Source organism: Caretta caretta, chromosome 9 (genome assembly GCF_965140235.1).
Source record: "Caretta caretta isolate rCarCar2 chromosome 9, rCarCar1.hap1, whole genome shotgun sequence".
Classification (NCBI taxonomy): Eukaryota; Metazoa; Chordata; order Testudines; family Cheloniidae; genus Caretta; species Caretta caretta.
Genome location: NC_134214.1, coordinates 22,943,691 through 22,962,377, shown reverse-complemented (window position 1 = coordinate 22,962,377; position 18,687 = coordinate 22,943,691). Strand labels below are relative to the sequence as shown.

The window sequence follows — 18,687 nt, the reverse complement described above, 5'->3', positions numbered from 1 at the left end:
TGTGGTTGTGACCTGTTTTACTGATGACCTCATTTAGCGTCATGTGGCTCTTTAAATGGTTTAGCCTGAAAGACACAATCTGCCAGAGCCAGGGAGAGCCTTCTCTCTCCTGTGATAATCCTCAATAGGCAATCAATGGCTGGTGTGAGACATACCTGTGTCCAGAGTTTTTCACAGCATTGGTGGGGTATCCTGGATTATTTGTATTTCACTTTAATTTGAAGCACTGGCATAGGAATGAAATAAATTTGCTTCTTTGGGCAGAAGCAGCTTCTTCTATGCATAATTTTAAATTAGTTGTCTGGAATCGTATGTTCCACCTCAGCAGTTAAGTCTCTGCTCTTCAGTTTCTGGGGTGGCAAGTGACAAAACTCAGTCTATAGGCATTTTAGTCTCCACCTTTTTGGAAACACTCCAAGATTTCTGCTCTCCAGTCTCTAGGCCTTTTCAGACAACCTCTTGAGAACAGAAAGGTAACAATAGCCTTTTTGATTTGTGTGTGTGATTCTTCAGACAAGTTAATTCTACTGAATAGCAGCTTATGGATTTCTCTCAAATAAAATCAGAGTAAACAATTATTTACTCAAATGGGCAAGGCTTGCATTCTTCAGTACCATGGACAGCTCTGGACAGCCTACAATCATGTGGAAGTGTGGCCAGGACAAATATTCTTATAATGTACGTTTTAAAAATATTCCTGTTTAAATTTCCTAGGGTGTTTATATGCAGACGAGTTCAAAACAAAACACCATGCTTTCTGCAGCATCTGGCATTAAGGATTTATCTCAAACTCTGAAATAAGATACAGTGGGTTTAGTAATTATTTGTAAGAAGCAATATAAATGTTCACAAACCCGAATTTAACAATTTACTGCATTTTAATAGGATTGCGATCCCCATTTAGTGACTTCATTACTGCCTAGAAATACTTAACTATTTTCTGCAATAGAATAATGCTTCATCTGATATTTGTGTTGACATAAAAATAACTCACTTTTTGGAATGGTCATTTCTTAGACATTATACATACAACAATGAAATTAGTGAAGAATAGCAAAAATAGAATCTAATGTTTATAGCTTTATAAGCAGATGAAAAGAGTTTCTGATTCATAGTAATTGTCAACTTTAATATCGTCCGTTCTTTGACTTTTGTTTATGTTGCAGGAAGTAACTAACATTTTTAGCAAAAATAACTAAAAATACAGCATCTGTTTTAAAGTAACATAAGATGCCTCTGTAAACATATGATTCCTAATTCTTTGTATAAAACTGTTCTGGGCAGTAAGAATGTGACTACTGTTACTTACTACAAAATATAGTAGCCAGTATTTGATGAGAGAACAAATAGAAACTAGGAGGAAAGTATTTTGAAAAAATAGCTTAATGGTCAGGTACAATGGTCCCACACAATGGAAGATACAGAGAATAGCACAGATATTTATGCAACTCTGAGTATTCATAATCAGAGTACTTATCAGCCCAAATGTCCAATTTTGTAACAGCTGTCTTTTTGCACAGGTAAATCCATTACATTTACTTAGAAGTCACAAAATAATTTGCAAAGGTTTTTGTAGCAACTGGAAAAAAGTTAATTGGTAGAGCAGTTGAATAAAATGACAAGAAGTTTCCTTTTCCTCCCTAGAACTGTCTAATTTTTTAAAATTTAAAACAGTTATGTGAATACAATTTTTCTTGCTAGATCCCACCACTCAGTTTGTGTGTTCAGTTTCCTTTACAACAGGTTTTATAATACTAAACATTTTGGATAAAATTCCGAGCTTAATTGCCTATATACATTTACTAATTTATGTATAATGAATAATTTAAGAATAAAATGAGTATACTTTTCCATTAAAATGTGTCTGTGTGTAGCTGTATATCTTCATATATAAAGTCAACTATTCAGAACATTTACTTTACTATGTAAAGACTTGTAGATGGAACAAAGCAAAAATAAAGTCAACAACGTTATTGTCTGCTGCTGCCTGAAAGTTTATTTAACTCTTTGGTAAAAGTTGACATCTCTTTCAAGTGCTGCTAGCTGTTTAATATTAGTTATAGTTAAACATGTATTCATGATGATGATGTATTAAATGAGGTATATAACATTTGTCACCTACTGTTGTCTGAGATTGCACCTCAGCACTCAGCTGTGTGAAGGTTCAATTTAGGGTCTTCTAAAAAGTCCTGTGCAGTATCATGCATTTTCTGTGCTTAATTTGTATCACCTGTTGTATGTCACCCCTAGAGCTTAAAAATAATCATTTAATCTTCCTAACATCATGTATTCAGAAGTTGTCTGCATTAGCAATAATGATCTCTGCTTTGTATGTTGCAAGTGCAGTACTACTTAGAAGTAGGAAGCAAGGTCTACGGTGAACTCCTGTCTCCCATGAAGTCAAGAGCAAAACTCCTTAACTTCAATGGGACTAGGATTTCACTCCTGGAGTTTAAATTAGAGGACTGGGAGTTGAGAATCTCTCTCTAAAGGCTTAAGAAATCAAAGGTAATGCATTAGAATGAGGAATAGCTGCAATTACTTCAATTTTTATTGATTGTTTTGCTTTGACTTCTGGATGCAGTGAATTTTTTTTCTTCTGCACCTTTCTCTAATCTCACTAGTGGGCATGTATAGCTCATTTCTGCTTACTCACACTTGCTCTGAGGAGCTTACAGTGAAAGTAGCAAGGACTGGCTTTTTGGTGGCAGTTTTTTCTGGTGTGCCTAGCATAATGGATACTGATCTGACTGGAGTCCTTAGGCAATACAAATAATAATAAAAAGAATCTTCATAGTCTTGAAAGGGATATTCCTTCACTCCATCAGAAACTCCCAACTAGATTTTCTTTTTTCCCCCTTCTTTAAAGTGTGTATTTTCACATCCAAAGTGAAGACAGAAAGTTTGTAAACTTTTCACCAGCTGTGATCTTAAGTACAAAGTTTCTGGCATGTTGTCTGGAAGTTTTAAAAAAGCAACATCTTTCTTCTGCCTTCCTGCACACACACCTATTAAAAGAAGCCTTCAGTGAATCAAAATAGTTGATTGAAGAAATGTCTTTATGGCTCATTGCACTCTACTTTTTTCCTCAGACTGATGGAAAATCCTACACAAGACTAAAGCTTTTGTATGTCCTGGTCTAAAGCAATTTGAAATAAAGCATTTTCACTAGGAGTCTGCAAAAATGCAGGTGATACTGTATATTCCTATATAGAATTTTTGGTAGGTCCTGGATGCTGATTTCTTGATAAGTTGTCCCACCATTGCAACTGGTGATCTTCCCAAGATGTAGTTACATAGTTCATATGAATTCTAATTCCCATCAGCTCCAGATGACATGACCCCAAACTTTTTAAAAATATATCTTTTCAAGAGAAGGTGTCCAGTTACAGCAGTGAAGCTTCATATTCCCCACCATTGACTTCCCATGTACAGTATTCTCTCAAAAGATGCCATAGGGGACTGTAGCAGAGCAATGACTCACTGGTGCAGCACCTCCTGCTGCTCATCTGGAAATTAGCCCTTTTACAGCATATGGAGCACCCTCTACAGACCAGTGTCTCACCTGCCGCTGGCCCCGTGTCCCTCCCAGCCCCCAGTGCCCTTTACCTCAGGGTTCTGCCCCAGAAGTGCCCCCACTCTCTGGGTCTCCCCTCCCAGGGGAACCCCCAACCCTCTAAAACTACCTTTCCTTAGTGGGTGCTGCCAGTCATCAGCTAGCCCCCTTCTCTGGGGGCAGACTGCTATCTGTCATGGTCACTCATCATTGGCAAGGGGTTAGACCTGCTGCCTTTGCCTATCCCTGGGCTACATCTCTGTAGCCCTAGTACCTTCTTTAGGCCTTTATCAAGGCCACAGCCTGGGGAGTTCCCAGGCTGGAGCCCCCCAGCTCCTCTTGCCCTTCCCCAGCACTACTGTACCTCTGGTACCCTACTCCCAAGCAGCTAGGTCCTTCTCTCTCTACAGCTAGAGAGAGACTACATGTTGCTCCTGGACTCCAGCCCTCTTATCAGGGCCAGCTGGGCCCTGATTGAGCTGGCCACACCTGTGGTCAGCTACTCAGTCAACTTCCCCCAGCTGTTCTCACTCCTCTTATTTCGGGAGCGGGGTAACCACCCCGTTATAGGGGCACTTTCATTAACATCAGATTTACAGGTAAGCAAGAGCAGAACCCAGAGAATAATGTTAAAAAAATTGTTTTTCACAACTTTTTTATGGGCCCCACAACTTTTTTGCATTGGTTGTTCAAGGCTGAAGGGGTAACATTTTTGCGCTCTTCTCTAACACTGACCCTCACTATCTCAGTTATGAGTGAATCATTGATTTGGACATTCTGTGTGGCACTGCCGTCTTCACTCTTTAGCCCACTGGCATAGGTAATTATTAGAATTATAGATTACCAAAAGATTGTATTATATATGAATACTAATTAAATTATTTCATATGGCGATCTTAAAACATTACCTGCCTGGTGTTTATGCTATACTGAGTCACACATTTGTAAGTATCTAAAAATATTAATGAGAAGAATTGCTTTTTATATATTGTATGAATCAAACATTGCCAGAAAATTATCAGTATCTGTGCCAGAAAAGTCCTATAATTCACTGTTTTACTCTGAAAGCCCACATCTAAGGAGTTATTATATTACTGTTTATAACAGCATGAACAAGTACTCGGGGCTTCTGTCATAAATTATAAAGGGAAGGGTAAACACCTTTAAATCCCTCCTGGCCAGAGGAAAAACCCTTTCACCTGTAAAGGGTTAAGAAGCTAAGACATCCTTGCTGGCACCTGACCAAAATGACCAATGAGGAGACAAGATACTTTCAAAGCTGGAGAGGGGGAGAAACAAAGGCTCTCTCTAGCTGTGTGATGCTTTTGCTGGGAACAGAAAGGAATGGAGTCTTAGAACTTAGTAAGTAATCTAGCTAGATATGTGTTAGATTCTGTTTGTTTAAATGGCTGAGAAAATAAGCTGTGCTGAATGGAATGGATATTCCTGTTTTTGTGTCTTTTTGTAACTTAAGGTTTTGCCTAGAGGGATTCTCTGTTTTGCATCTGATTACCCTATAAGGTATTTACCATCCTGATTTTACAGAGGTGATTCTTTTACTTTTTCTTCAATTAACATTCTTCTTTTAAGAACCTGATTGCTTTTTCATTGTTCTTAAAATCCAAGGGTTTGGGTCTGTGTTCACCTATGCAAATTGGTGAGGATTTTTATCCAGCTTTCCCCAGGAAAGGGGGTGTAGGGTTTGGGAGGATTTTTTTTGGGGGGGGAAACGTTTCTAAGCTGGCTCTTTCCCTGTTATATATTTGTTAGACACTTGGTGGTGGCAGCAATAAAGTCCAGGGGCAAAAAGTAAAATAGTTTGTTCCTTGGGGAAGTTTTAAACTAAGCTGGTAAAAATAAGCTTAGGGGGTTTTTCATGTAGGTCCCCACATCTGTACCCTAGAGTTCAGAGTGGGGAAGGAACCTTGACAGCTTCACAATCTATAACCCAAGAAGCTTATAAACCTAATAACAGACATTACATAAAAAGGAGGGATGTAGCAAGAGAGCAGGGAGGAGCTTGGAGGGAAGATCTGGAGTTAATACACTTAAGTGACTGAAAGTCTAATTTGTGTAACTACCAGCCATGTGCATTTATGCACGTGACGAGTATTGTTGATGTAACTTGGGTTCCTCACATGTAAAGTTAAGTATGTAGGTAAATGTTTGCAGGGTTCAGTCAGACTGTTTACATATAGGGACAGTGAGGAATCAGTGGATGTGGTGGGGTATCCAGTTATTTAAGTAATAGTTATCTTAACCAATCTATTTTCTTTTTTACATGCAAAAAGGTTTTGTGTACAATTTTAGACATGTAATGACTCTGTGTGTGTGTGTTGTACTAATCGCTTCTCAGATGGCTTTTTAACACTGTAATGCAAAATTAGCATCTCAGTTCTTTTTGTCTTGGTAGCAGGATATACCAGTATTATTTTCTTTGTATATATAGTAAATGTTGAGTATTGATATAGTTAGTCAATGTAATGTATTTCAGCTGAAGCCAAGGTCAGTTTTTAGAAGTGATTTCAACTAAAGATAAAATGACTACCAAGGCACTCTTAAAACATTGCTTTTGTGGGGAAATTGGGGTTGGAAAGAATGTAGCTTGAGAGGAAAAAAGTAAAAAAATAAAACCTTCTATCTATAAAGGATAGATGCCTCAAGTGTGATGCCAGCCTCTGTAATTTGTGACTGCCATAACACACATCATAGTTTTGTTGTGTGATATTTAGGAATGGTGGGCCTGATTTTTCAGTGGTGCTGAGCTTCAGCAGCTCTCTTTGACTTCACTTGAATGTGAGTGCTGTGAACCTCTGAAAATCAAGCCAAGTATTTCTTACATATCCTGTTATAAACTTGTATTATTATAATGTTGCAACAGATTATGTGGTATCTAGTTTCTCATAGTGTGAAAACCCTAAGACTTTTTAATGCGTTCCATCTCTCCCATGTGACCAAGCCAGTTTCTTCAAAGAAAAACAATGACAGAAAACACTGTTTAGTTTATAACAGTTTGAGTAAAAGAGTTTAACATCTAAAGTTTCAAAATGGGTATGTCTACACTGCGATAAAAGACCTGCAACATGACTGCATCTGGCCCAGGTCAGCTGACTCAGGCTCATGGGGCTCGGGCTGTGGAGCTATAAAATTGCAATATAGCTGTTTGGGCTTGGTCTGGAGCCCTGGCTCTAAGAACCTGAGAGAGAGGAAGGTCTCAGAGCCCAGGCTCCTGCCCAAGCCCAAATGTTTACATTGCAGTTTTTAGCACCACAGCCTGAGCCCCACAAGTCTGAGTCTGCTGATCTAGGCCCTGAGACTCAATGCTGTGGGTTTTCTGTCACAGTGTAGACATGCCCCTAGTTAGGGTTTGGAACAGTTTGTAGGATATTGTGTTCAAGTGCAGTCATAAGTGTTGTAGAACCATGCATACATGGTTATGGCCCTGTTGCCTACAGCAGTGGCTCTCAGCCAGAGGTCCGGGGCTGCTGGGGGGCCGCGAGCAGGTTTCAGGGAGTCTGCCAAGCAGGGCCAGCATTAGACTTGCTGGGGCCCAGGGCAGAAAACCAAAGCTGTGGCATGGGGCCCTGAGAAATTGCCTTGCTTGCTACCTCTAATGCTGGCCCTTGCTTTTATCCGCAGAAAACCAGTTGTTGTGGCACAGGTGAGCCATGGAGTTCTTATGCTGGGAGGAGCCTCAAAAAGAAAAAGGTTGAGAACCCTGGCCTACAGTACAGTAAGAGCATGTCTACACTGCAGCTGAAAGTGATCCTCCCAGTCTGGATCCACAGACTTGTGTTAGTGGTACTGACAATGCCCAGAGCCAACCATTGAACTGCAACGAAGGACTAGCCAGTCATGTGCTGATGACCTGTTAGAGGGAATCCACTCTCCCAGAGATTTCTCGGAGAGAGCACGTATTCAGTGGGGACTGCTTGAGCCCCATGTCACAGCAAGGATCTTTCCAGTAAGCTGGAAGTAAATATAAAAGAGGGAAAGTGACATCATCACTTGGCCTCTCTCCCTCCTCCCCCCACTCAACTCCTGGAAGAACATCTGGAGGACAAAGACTTTGAACTGGGGAAGGGTGATCCCAGCCTGTGTATTGAGGATCTGTAATCTGATTGTACCATCTGTCAGGGTGAGACACTGCTTGATTCAAATCCTGTTTAGTTTGTAGAACTTAGCAAATTTATTTTTATTTCTTAAGTAACCAACTTTGATCTGTACACTTGCTACTTATAATAACTTAAAATCTATCTTTCTGTGGTTCTCAAAGCCAGTCCGCCGCTTGTTCCCTTGGCCCGCGCCGCTTCCTGCAGCCCCCATTGGCCTGGAGTGGCCAACTGCGGCCAGTGGGAGCCACAATCGGCCGAACCTGCGGATGCAGCAGGTAAACAAACCAGTCCGGCCCACCAGGGGCTTTCCCTGAACAAACGGCTGACTGGCTTTGAGAATCACTGGTGTACCCAACTATTTTTAGCTCACTAGCATGAGCTCCACCAGCAAAGGCCTATCGACTTGGGCTTGGCAGCTTGCCCCCAGATGCAATGGACCCTTTATGGGGCCCCTCTTCTCTTCAGTCAAAATAATTTTCTGGGATTAGTTTTCTCCCGTCCTCCACCCCACAGGCATCACAGTGTATGTCTACACTCCAATTAGACACCCATGGCTGGTCTGTGCCAGCTGACTTGGGCTCATGGGGCTTGGGCTGTAGGACTGTTTAATTGCAGTGTAGACATTCCAGCTTGGCTGCAGTCTGAGCTCTGGGACCCTCCTACCGCACGTGGTCCTCACACCTCTGCGTAAAGGGGATCCACTGCTCGTATTGGATTGTTGGAGCAACTCTGTTCTGGGCCTGCTCTGAGCTCCTGGTGTAGGAGGCATTTCATAGTCAGGCCAGAGATGAGAAGAAAAGGGGAGTATGGCCAGAATAGAATCCACTCCTGTTCTTCTCTGATAGAGTTGAGCAAATACTTGATTTTTTCAGTGTAATGGCCAAACATTTTTTATTTTGAACTTAATTTTTTTCATCTCACCAAGACAAAAATTAAAAAAATTAGCTTAGATTGAATGGATTGACATGTATGGAACAAAATGTTGATTTAGAATCAACTTCTTTGAATTTTGATTTTTTTTCCCTTTGTTTGTTTTTTTTATTCAGATGAAAGTATTGGCCAAATTTACCCTGAATTTGTGAATAGTTTGTTTTCCTGAAACTGAATTTTTTTTGGCAATTTTACTCTTCACTGAAATTTTTTTTTGCCCAGCTTTATTCTCTGATTCCCATACTCCATTGTGGGCAAGGCAGCCCCCAGCTGCGCCAGAATAGAGAGGACAAAAGGTGACGTGAAGGAACTTTTGCTCCGTCCTTCCTGCCTCGTTCCAGCTCTGAGTGTAGAGATAGTATAACACAGAATCAGAGCCTAAATATTCAAAAAGCTGCAAAGACAAACCTCCATGTAACCTAGACAGTAAGAACTGGCTTCAAATTGGTAAGAAGGGAAAAGCTGAAACATGAGGTGGGCTGCTGTGCAGATTTTTTTTCTGATAACCTGGTATCTGGTATGTCATATGTCTTCCCAAACTGTACAATTTAAATTTTCTTTTGTTTTTTCTCCCAAGACTTGGTGTCTTTTATGGTATTTTTCTAGTGGTGGGAGGAGAGAGGGTAATCTTGTACAAATTATTCACAGAAAAAATATCTTTCGGAATACTTTTTTTCTTTGTGGCAACTGTTGTTGCCATTTATTTTTTCTAGCTATTGGGTGTGGTGAAAGGGAGCACATAATAGATTACTGTCAGGTCCAGGTGATTTGAGACCAGCAGATTTCAATTTGCCTGCGGTAATTAAGTCAATCAGCAGGAATTAATTATAATCTGGAATTACCAAAAAAAATCCACCCCAAAATCTGGTAACGAAATAGGAAATGTAGTGGTGGTTAACATGACCAGTGAGATTTAAATTTATAAAATCTGTGTAGTTTTTAATATTTGGGAAAAGCTTATTAAAATACTTCTTCGTATAATATATATCCAAGGAAGGTTCAGTCTAATTATGCTAGTTACCATACCAACATTGAAATGTGGTTACAACTTTTTGAAAATGTCTATTACAAAAGCACAGAGCATCTTTTCAAGTGCATTCAGTTCACATTTGTCCCCAAAAGAGAGCTATTTATTTTTGTTCTTAAGAAACATATTAGGATAGCATGGGATATTCTGGAAAAAAAAAAGTTTATGTGAACATACGCTAATCACTTTTAGCTGCTTCTCCTCTTGTTATGAATTTAAGCAACAAAATTGTTATTGCTATCCTGGTCTTCATGAGATTTTAAATCTATTTAAATAGATGCATTTTTTTGTGTCCAGTTGAGTGCTTACATTCATAGAGTAACTTCTTAAGGTCAAAAAGTTCACTATTAAGAAGGATATTTTTTTTCTGGGGGAGCATGCTGAACAGTTCTTCCAAAGGAATACATTTCAGAAGAAAAAATGTTAAGGTATTTTTATACATTTTTTTTCCTGAATGTCGTAAATTGCTTTTATATACATTGGCAATATATAAAGCATTACAGTTATCCAGCTATAAAGAACATAGGGAGCTAAGGACAGGATGCATGGACATAAACTAGTGACATTTCTGAAAGTCATAAAAAACCACCCCCAAATTCCTCAATTTAGCAAACGTCCCATACTGTAATAGTCTATGGCTGCTCCATAATTACCAGTTATCTTCATATCTGCTTCAAAGAGCAAAGTTTAGTTCCAAAACCAGACTTTTATCAGACAAAGAAGTGGGAGCTCCACTGACTTCTCTATTAGGATGGACCAATGATCAAGTCTGAAGTTCAGTACAGTAGATGGCAGAAGTACATATATACATACAAGATACTATGTTATGCTATTAGACATCTTCCTTTTCAACATTAGCTAGCAACCATCAAGGGAACTGGAATCTTTGTAGAAGTGGGGACCACAGCAAACGTGTTCCTTCCTTCTCTGCAGCTGGCTGCTCCAGCAGTGAGCCGGCTGCTCTCTTCTGGTGCCACAGCAGCCCCTGGTGGGAGAAAGGTGCTTCCCTGGCAGACTCTATTATACTGCCGGGGGTAGGGTGGGGGTGGGAAGAATCTGCAGGGGACATGAATTCTGCGCTTATGTTTATTTAAAAAGGGGGGCATGGCCTCCTGGCCCCTCCGATTCCAGCGCTGGTGATGACCACTGAAGTGTCTGTCTTACAGGTATTCACCAAATTCTTCCTTTCCTAAATGTATCTAATATTCTCTAGATGAAGAGTAATGTCAGCTGTTCGGTATGCTTCTCAGCCCTATATAGCCATACCATGTACATCAGGAAACACCAGAACTGTATCTGTATTTGGATATCTGTGTGCTTGTGTTCTTCAGAACCTTATGCATGTTTGAGGGATTACATTCTAATATTTTTTGTGGGGTTGTTTTTGTGTGTTCTTTCAGGCGTGCACTGAAGGGATAATGGAAGTTATTGAGGCATTCAGTTGAAAGTCCTAATAATTGAACGTGTTCCTAATTATTTTTTGAGTAATAGGAATTGTGACCTAGCAGGTAGTATGGTTATATGTAGCAAGTTTTCCAGGCACAAATGCCTTGCAGCAGTCAGTTGGACAGCAGCATTATTATCTCATTATTCTGTATTCCAGATAGAAGAAAACTTCAAATCAGGCGATGAACCTACATTTCTTTGGCATCTTCCATTTTAGGAGGGAATTGGGGTCCTCAGGAATCGTTTTCTTCCAGTGCCTGACAACCCTAGCTTTCATTTTCCCATTAGTCAGTGAAGAACAAGAACGCAAATATACAGTAAAAATGTTCATACTTCTGGGTGGATTTTACACATTCCTATGGAGGAAAGTGTATTAAGTCTCTTGGGACTTGCATTTAAACATCAGAGAGCAAAACCAGGTTAACTTACCACCTCAGCATGGGTGAGAGGACATTACATAAAGTATTCTGACAAATTACAATGGTATGTTACTAGTTAAGGACTTCTTTTCTCTCTGTGTCTGATCAGATATCAAGAGGAGGAAGTGTGGTACTACAACGGCACTGGTGGCAGTTTCAGCTAAGACATGCCTCATTTCTTCCCTCACTTCTAGTTGTCTCATGTTGCTTTTTCCTTTTGCTTTGATATCACTCTGGTACATCAGATTTCCAATAAAAGTTCGTCTTTTAAAGCTTGTAGCTCATGGCATGTCCCCGCATGTATAACATGTACTACATGCGGGGGTGAAAGTAAGGTAAAGGATTTACCGGTATGCCGGAGTCCTGAGCAGGGGGCGTGGTCTCAACCGGAAGAGGCGTGGTCTCAACTGGAAGAGGGGGGCCTTTAAATACCCAGGCCCTTTACATCAAGATTTAAAGGCCCTGGAGCTACCAGCTGCAGAGGTGGCTGGGAGCCCAGGGCTCAGGGGCCATTTAAAGGACCCAGCGCTCCAGCTGCCGCTACCGCAGCAGAGCTCTGGGCCCTTTAAATCACTGCTGGAGCCCTGCCGCCACTACCCCAGGGGCTCCGGCAGCAGGGCTCGGGTGACGATTTAAAAGGCCTGGGGCTCCCAGCAGTGGCCGGAGGCCCGGGCCCTTTAAATCACCACCGGAGCTCTGCTGCTGCTACCCCGGGGCTCCGGCAGCAGGACTCTGGAAGCGATTTAAAGGGCATGACGCTCTGGCCGGTGCAGGGAGCCTCGGGCCCTGTAAATCACCAGTCTGGGGAAGCCGGTCCAGTCCAGCACAGCATACCGACTTACTTTCACCTCTGACTACACGGCAACACTAAGAAATGGATGAATATTCTTTTAATTTCAATTTCCAAAGTGCAGCAATAACTTCAGGTGCAAGGGTGAAGGTACGCTATAAATATGAATAAAGAAATTGCCGGGGAGGGGGGGCCTCATTAGAGGGACAGCTTACCATGGTTTATCATAGTTATACATACCCATCAGATTCAATGGTCAATCACTGCAAGATTTGTCCATAATCTAAACACCAAAGGTTTTCTTACATGATAATGGGGAGTGTCCAGATGTGAGGGCTGTTAGGTTCCTAACTCTCTTAGGCCCCTTTGAAAATAACTCCAATTGAAATTTTAATGGGATTTACGCATCAAAATCATAGGTTGCTCTGGAAATCCCAGCCTAAGATGACTGCATTAGTATATGGGCTGTATTGAAAGCTGATTGAAGCTAATGGAGAGACTCTCAAGTGGTTTTGGCTCAGGCCCTTAATGCCCATAGTAATAAAGAAAAATCTAATATATTTTACTATTGCAGTGTTGGGGTTTATGTATCGTAAAGTGTTCCAATGGCTGTATTTTAACCCTATGTATTCCAGCTTTTTCACAGTATTTCACGTTTTATTTTTTTAAACCTATTGACTTCCTTTGTCTCATGCCTAGAATACTCATCTGATAGCTGCATCCTCCTGAGCATATAAATCTCTTCTTACTAATAGAACTAGAGTATCCTCTGTAGAGATCTCTTATGTTAGGGATTATGGTGAGTGGACTTCCAGCTCTTTTGAAAACCATGCTGAGTGAATCTCAAATTATTGAAGGCTTAGCATGCACATGAAAACAGAGTATAGGTTCTAAGCAGAGCACACTGCATCAAGAGATTTGATTGACCTTATTGTCACTGTATATCTAAGGTACTGATTAAGTAGTAGAAAAAACAAACAATTTATGCAAATTCAAGGCTTCCACAGGCTTACATGGAACATGTGGATTGGTTTTTTCATGATTCCAACTCCATAGTTACAAGAACCCATAACACACTTGAACTATGTAGAATATTTAGCAATAGACTATAGTAAAGTGATAAAATGATGGATCATTCCATGCTGAAAGAAAAATAGAACTACTACTAATGACCTAGTCCTCAGTTATTTTTTTTCCTTCATAGAATCATAGAAGTGTAAGACTGGAAGGGGCCTCACAAGGTCATCTAGTCCTGTCCCCTGCACTTAAGGCAGGAATGGTTTAGTTATTATGTAGCCCTGAGAGGTGTTTGTCTAACCTATTCCTAGAAACCTCCAATGATGGAGGTTTTTAGGAACATGTTAGATAATCTCCTTAGGCAATTTGTTCCAGCACTTAAATATGCTGACAGTTAAGAAGCTTTTCCCAATGTCCAGCCTAACCCTCCCTTGCTGCAATTTAAGCCCATTGCTTCTTGTCCTATTCTCAGAAGTTAAGAACCATTTTTCTCCCTCCTTGTAACAACCTTTTATGTACTTGAAAAAGGTTGTCATGTCCCACTTCAGTCTTCTCTTCTCCAAACTAAACAAACCCATTTTTTTCAATCTTTCCTCATAGGTCATGTTTTCTAGACCTTCAATCATTTTTGTTGCTCTCCTCTGAACTTTCTCCAGTTTATCCAGATCTTTCTTGAAATGTGACACCCAGAACTGGACAAAATACTCCATTTGAGGTCTTCTAAGTGCAGAGTAGAGTGGACAAAACATCAATGAATTTGTTAGCTAGAAACATGGCCTTGCCTCACCAAAGTTGGCACAGGGAAATATAAATTCTACTGAACTGGCTTTTTTAGAGCACCAGTAGTTCCCTTTGACTTCACTTCAGCGGTAGTTGTGAGTGCTCCGCACCTCTGAAAATCAGAGCATTTTTTTCTGCACCGGATGCTTCTCTTGTATCATATGGGGTTGTTTTCCCCCCATGCTCCAGCATTGCCATCATGTAGGTTTTCCACTAGATGAGGTGAACTTTAATTTTTGACAGTCTTTAGTGGTGAAGGGCATCCTATCCATACACCCTTTCCAGAAAATGCCACCAACGTTTGGAGCTGTGCTGTCCCTGCCACGCCTGCAGCCTAGAGAAGGCTTCAGCAACTTGGCAAAACAAGATGGTTTTGCCTCCCGTGGACCATGTGTTTCAGTTTCCTCTAGCGGAAACCAGGCATGAATATGACTTTTGTGTAAGAGGACTGTTGGCCCCTTACTAAAACTTAATGGGGGTTTGGTTGGCTAGCTCCCAGGACCAAAAGAAAGGGGAAGGGCTAATAGGAAATCCAGGCCCTGAGACTGACAGTCCCCAAGGGCAATGGGGAGATGCCAACACTCCAGGTCAGCCTGATTGACAGGGTGGACAGGCTAAGGTGGGAGTCAAGAGGCCAGGGGACTTGTCCTGCATGTGAGCTGGGGCTGCCTGGGCCAAAATAGTGCTGAGCTAAAGAGAGAGCAGCAGAGGGCTGTGCTGGGAGAAGAGCTGAAGCAACTAGACCCAGAGAAGCAGCCCAGGGAGCTGCACTGGAGGCAAAGCATCATCAGCAGCGCAGAGGCAGAGTGGAGCTGAAGCAGGAGCAGTCCAGAGCCAGATGTGGTGAGCAGCGGGGGAGAGTAAGGGGGGGGGGACATTGGGCAGAGGGCCCTGCACTGGGAGACCCCACCAGCTAAGAGAACTTGCAGGTCAGACTTGGAGGGGGATTGTAACTCTGACGGTGGGGGTGGGGGCAATGTTGGGAAGAAGGGTCCTGCCACCCAGAGCCTGAATGTGTGTGGCCACTGCCAGAGCAAGTGTCCGACCCGCAATATCAGCCAGGGCCTGAGAAGGAAGCATGAGATGTGTGAGAAACAGACTGTGAACTTTCCTTACATGCCAGAGATGGTGTTTGGAATGTCCCCATGCCACAGGGTGGGGTTACATGTTTTCCTTTAACCTTTCCCATTTTTTCCTTATTTTTTAAAAATTGATTGCTGTTTAATAAATTGTATTTGCTTGAACTGTGTGCAGTGATCAGGGTCAGGGAAGCATTCAGAGTGGAGAGAGCACGCCAGAGTGGGAACACCCTCGCCCCTGTGCTAAGTGACCATGACAAGACTGGAGATTGAGTCCCCCAGAAATCCTGGGCCCAGCCTTGTTGGGGTTATGAGGACTCTGCCACACAGGAGAGTGGAAGGAGAGTCTTTGCGGTCAGGCAGACCTCTGGGTAAAGGGAGTGGGAGCAAGGACTCGGATCCTTTTGCTAGCCAATTCCACCAGGGTAGCGTGTAAGCCAGAAAAGTTCCCCACAATAGCAGGACCATTCCCCCGCTTACATTTGCAATATAGGGTATGTCTACATTTCAAGCTAGAGGTATAAATTCCAGCTTGAGGAGACATACCTGCACTAGCTCTGGTCAAGCTAGTGTGTTTAAAATAGTGTAGAAGTGGTAGGAAAAGCTAGCCAACACAAGGTCTGAAATGCTAGATACATACTCGGGCTGCTGTGGCTACTTTTTATTTTTAGCCCGTTAGCTCAATCCAAGCTAGCTCGATCCAATTTTCACTTCCTCCTCAAAGTGTAGTCATACCCATAGAAATGCCATCAGGATTATATTTGGTCAATGTGTATAAGGTGTGCTGGTGCTGGGTGTTCAAAATAATGAGGAAAGGAGTCTAGGAGAGAGGTTCCCAAACTGTGGTTCATGGATCACTCATTGTGTGAGGAGCACTTGCTGGCAGTCGATTGAAAGCTGGCTGGTCACACTGTACTGGTTCTTTCTCCATTTTCAGATACTAACTTTCTTTAGAAGACAGTTTAAAATACATTAAAGAACTGATTCTCATACTCTTATATTGAATAGAACTTTATTCCATAGATTTTCCTCCCACCAACCTGAATGGGATTACTTGGGGAGTGAGATGTTAGTGAGCACAAGTCTCAGAATTTGGCCCTGAATACTTTACTTTCCTAAAACTACTGTTCCATATAAGCAACTGGTGTAGCTGTAGTTGTCACAGCAAGGTATGTAATTGCAAGTAGGAGAGGAGGTGGAGTACACACTACAAAACCAGTATGGGATTTTCCTTATTCTCTAAAACATCATTAGAGTAGTTAGTTTAACTGCTATGGTGTCTCATGTCATCCTATACAACTCATCTGAGAACCAGTCTTGTCCTTCGGATTTTTGTGTTGGCATTGATTTCATTGCCTTTATGATCTTCTCTTGCTGCATATTGGCTTTCCAAAGGCCAGATCTACACTAAAAAAGGTTGGCCAGTATAGACTGGTAAAAAAGGACTTGTACCAGTATAGTTTATACCAATTGCCCAAGTGAAATCAGATATGCCAATATAACTGCATCTAAACCAGGGCTTTTGCTGGTCTAGAAATATCACCAAAAATCACACCCCCAACTGACTTTACTATAATGGTAAAAGTTTCTAGGGTTATAACTGACCTTAGCCTGTCTACTATTTGAGTTAACCTTGGCATGTTAGCTTTGTTAATATATTCCGTAATTATCTCCATAGGCGCTTTATAGTTGGAGACATAACTATATGTATAAAACCTCCTGAGTTCTTGAATAATCTCTCTGGTGTTAAATTTTACTCCCTTGTTTGCAGTTTATTTTATTTCATGCATTTTTTAATTTTCTTTCTCTTTTCTTGATCTAGAGCCATGGAGCTTATTTGCTTTATTGCCACCCTCATAATAACTTTATTTCAGACAGCTGAGGCTTGTTCAGTTTTCTCTAGAAATACAGCATTTGGTTGCCCTCTGAGGAAGGAGAGTGTTTAATATGCTTCTAGACCCAATTCTTTCAGGCAAAGTTTGCAGTTTTTCAATCTCCTTTGTTAATTTTGCCTTTTCTGCTTCCCTTTCTCTCTTCCCCTCCCCCCCCCCCCCGCCCCCCGAGATGGTAAGCTAATTAATTTCCCTCCCTTTACTGCTTTAGATTAATTCCTGGCCAAGTTTTTTAAAATGGTTGACCTTTATCATTAGTACCAGAATTGAACTTAGTTTCTGTTTTGATAGCATCCAAAATAAGTGACTCCTTCATTAGAGAGTTAGTTAGTCAACCTCCAAGTCTTTTCTACAGAATCACTATTATAGAGTTTAAATAGGGTTCCAACCATTTCGTGGTCCGTCCATAGGTGGGGTATGATGTTTCAATCTATAATATCTACTACCAAAGATTATGTGCTGTATAAATTTGCAGGGCGGGATAGGAGAAGGCACAATCTCTGTAAGAGGGGAGCTGATGCCTCTAAGGGCCATGAAGCCTAGAGTTTTTCATTGACTTTTTTGATCCTATATGGCTTTCTAAATATTTATCATTAGAGGGTTTAATGAGATGTTGAGGTCTCTCCAATTATGATTTTAACTATTGCAAAATTTGTAATATTAACCAAAATTGATAAACTATTCCTGATCATAATTAGGGGGTTGATCCCTTATCAATATAAATCTTCATTCTGCAACTGACCTAATTCCTTTCTTAATGAAGGGAAGGTTCTTTGATATTAAAATTGCTGCTATTTTCTTTTTTTAATCTATAGGAGAAAAAAATCATTGCACACCCCAGGTGTGTGCTTGTTTATATTCTTGACTATTTTATGTGAGTTTTCTGGATAAATAAATCTGTCATTTCATTTGATAATCATTACTACTATTTTTTTTTATTCTTCTTCTTGGATTGTTTAACCCATACACATTAATAGTGAATGTTTTAATGTCTGGTCTGACCATTTAATTTTTTTCAGTGTTATCACTGTTACCTTTTGTCATTCCCTCTCCTAACCCTGTTACACCATCTTGTGCAAAGACTGAGTTCTGTTCTCCATCTTACAAGTCATTCAATATATTGAATTACATTTGCAGCTCAAATATGTGATGTGATATCTTCTCTATCAAAACATATAACAGTATTTAACATTGGATTCTTTTTCTTATTCTCAGCTCCCAATCCGACCTCCCACCTTCTGTTATTGCCTGGTCCCTGCTATCTGTGGGAGTCTGGACTCTCCTTTCTTCCACTGAGAGTATGTTGGTTCCTTGGTGGAAAGGGGATCTACAAATTTAAGAAAAATCAAGTCTTGTTATTATTCTTGTGTTAAATACAGCATTTATTGTTAAATGATCTTGAGTTCACTTAGGGTTAAATTTTTTGCAAGTGGCCTCTTCCAATGAATATTGCAAAAAATCTAAAACTGTAGAATCAAGCTTAATTCACTAGATAAGAACTGGATTCTCTGATAATTATTACTTTACTTTACAGAGAGAGGCAATTCTGTTTCATGGGGGATTTTGATATTTTGAAATTTGGTTTTGTTCTGATTTGGAATGAAAACACAAAATTTTGAAATACTCCATGAGAAAG

The 18,687-nt window shown here is 40.8% G+C and overlaps 1 protein-coding gene across 1 annotated transcript in view; it reads left to right on the top strand.

Moving 5' to 3' along the window:
• The window catches only part of IQCJ (IQ motif containing J), a 114,502-nt gene extending 106,813 nt beyond the window's left edge, over window positions 1–7,689 (top strand). Inside the window, exon 5 of the mRNA XM_048862798.2 lies at window positions 7,196–7,689. Coding sequence (XP_048718755.1) covers window positions 7,196–7,387 — 192 coding nt within the window. The 3' untranslated portion in view covers window positions 7,388–7,689. The remainder of the gene's footprint in view (window positions 1–7,195) is intronic.
• Window positions 7,690–18,687: the final 10,998 nt, after the last annotated feature.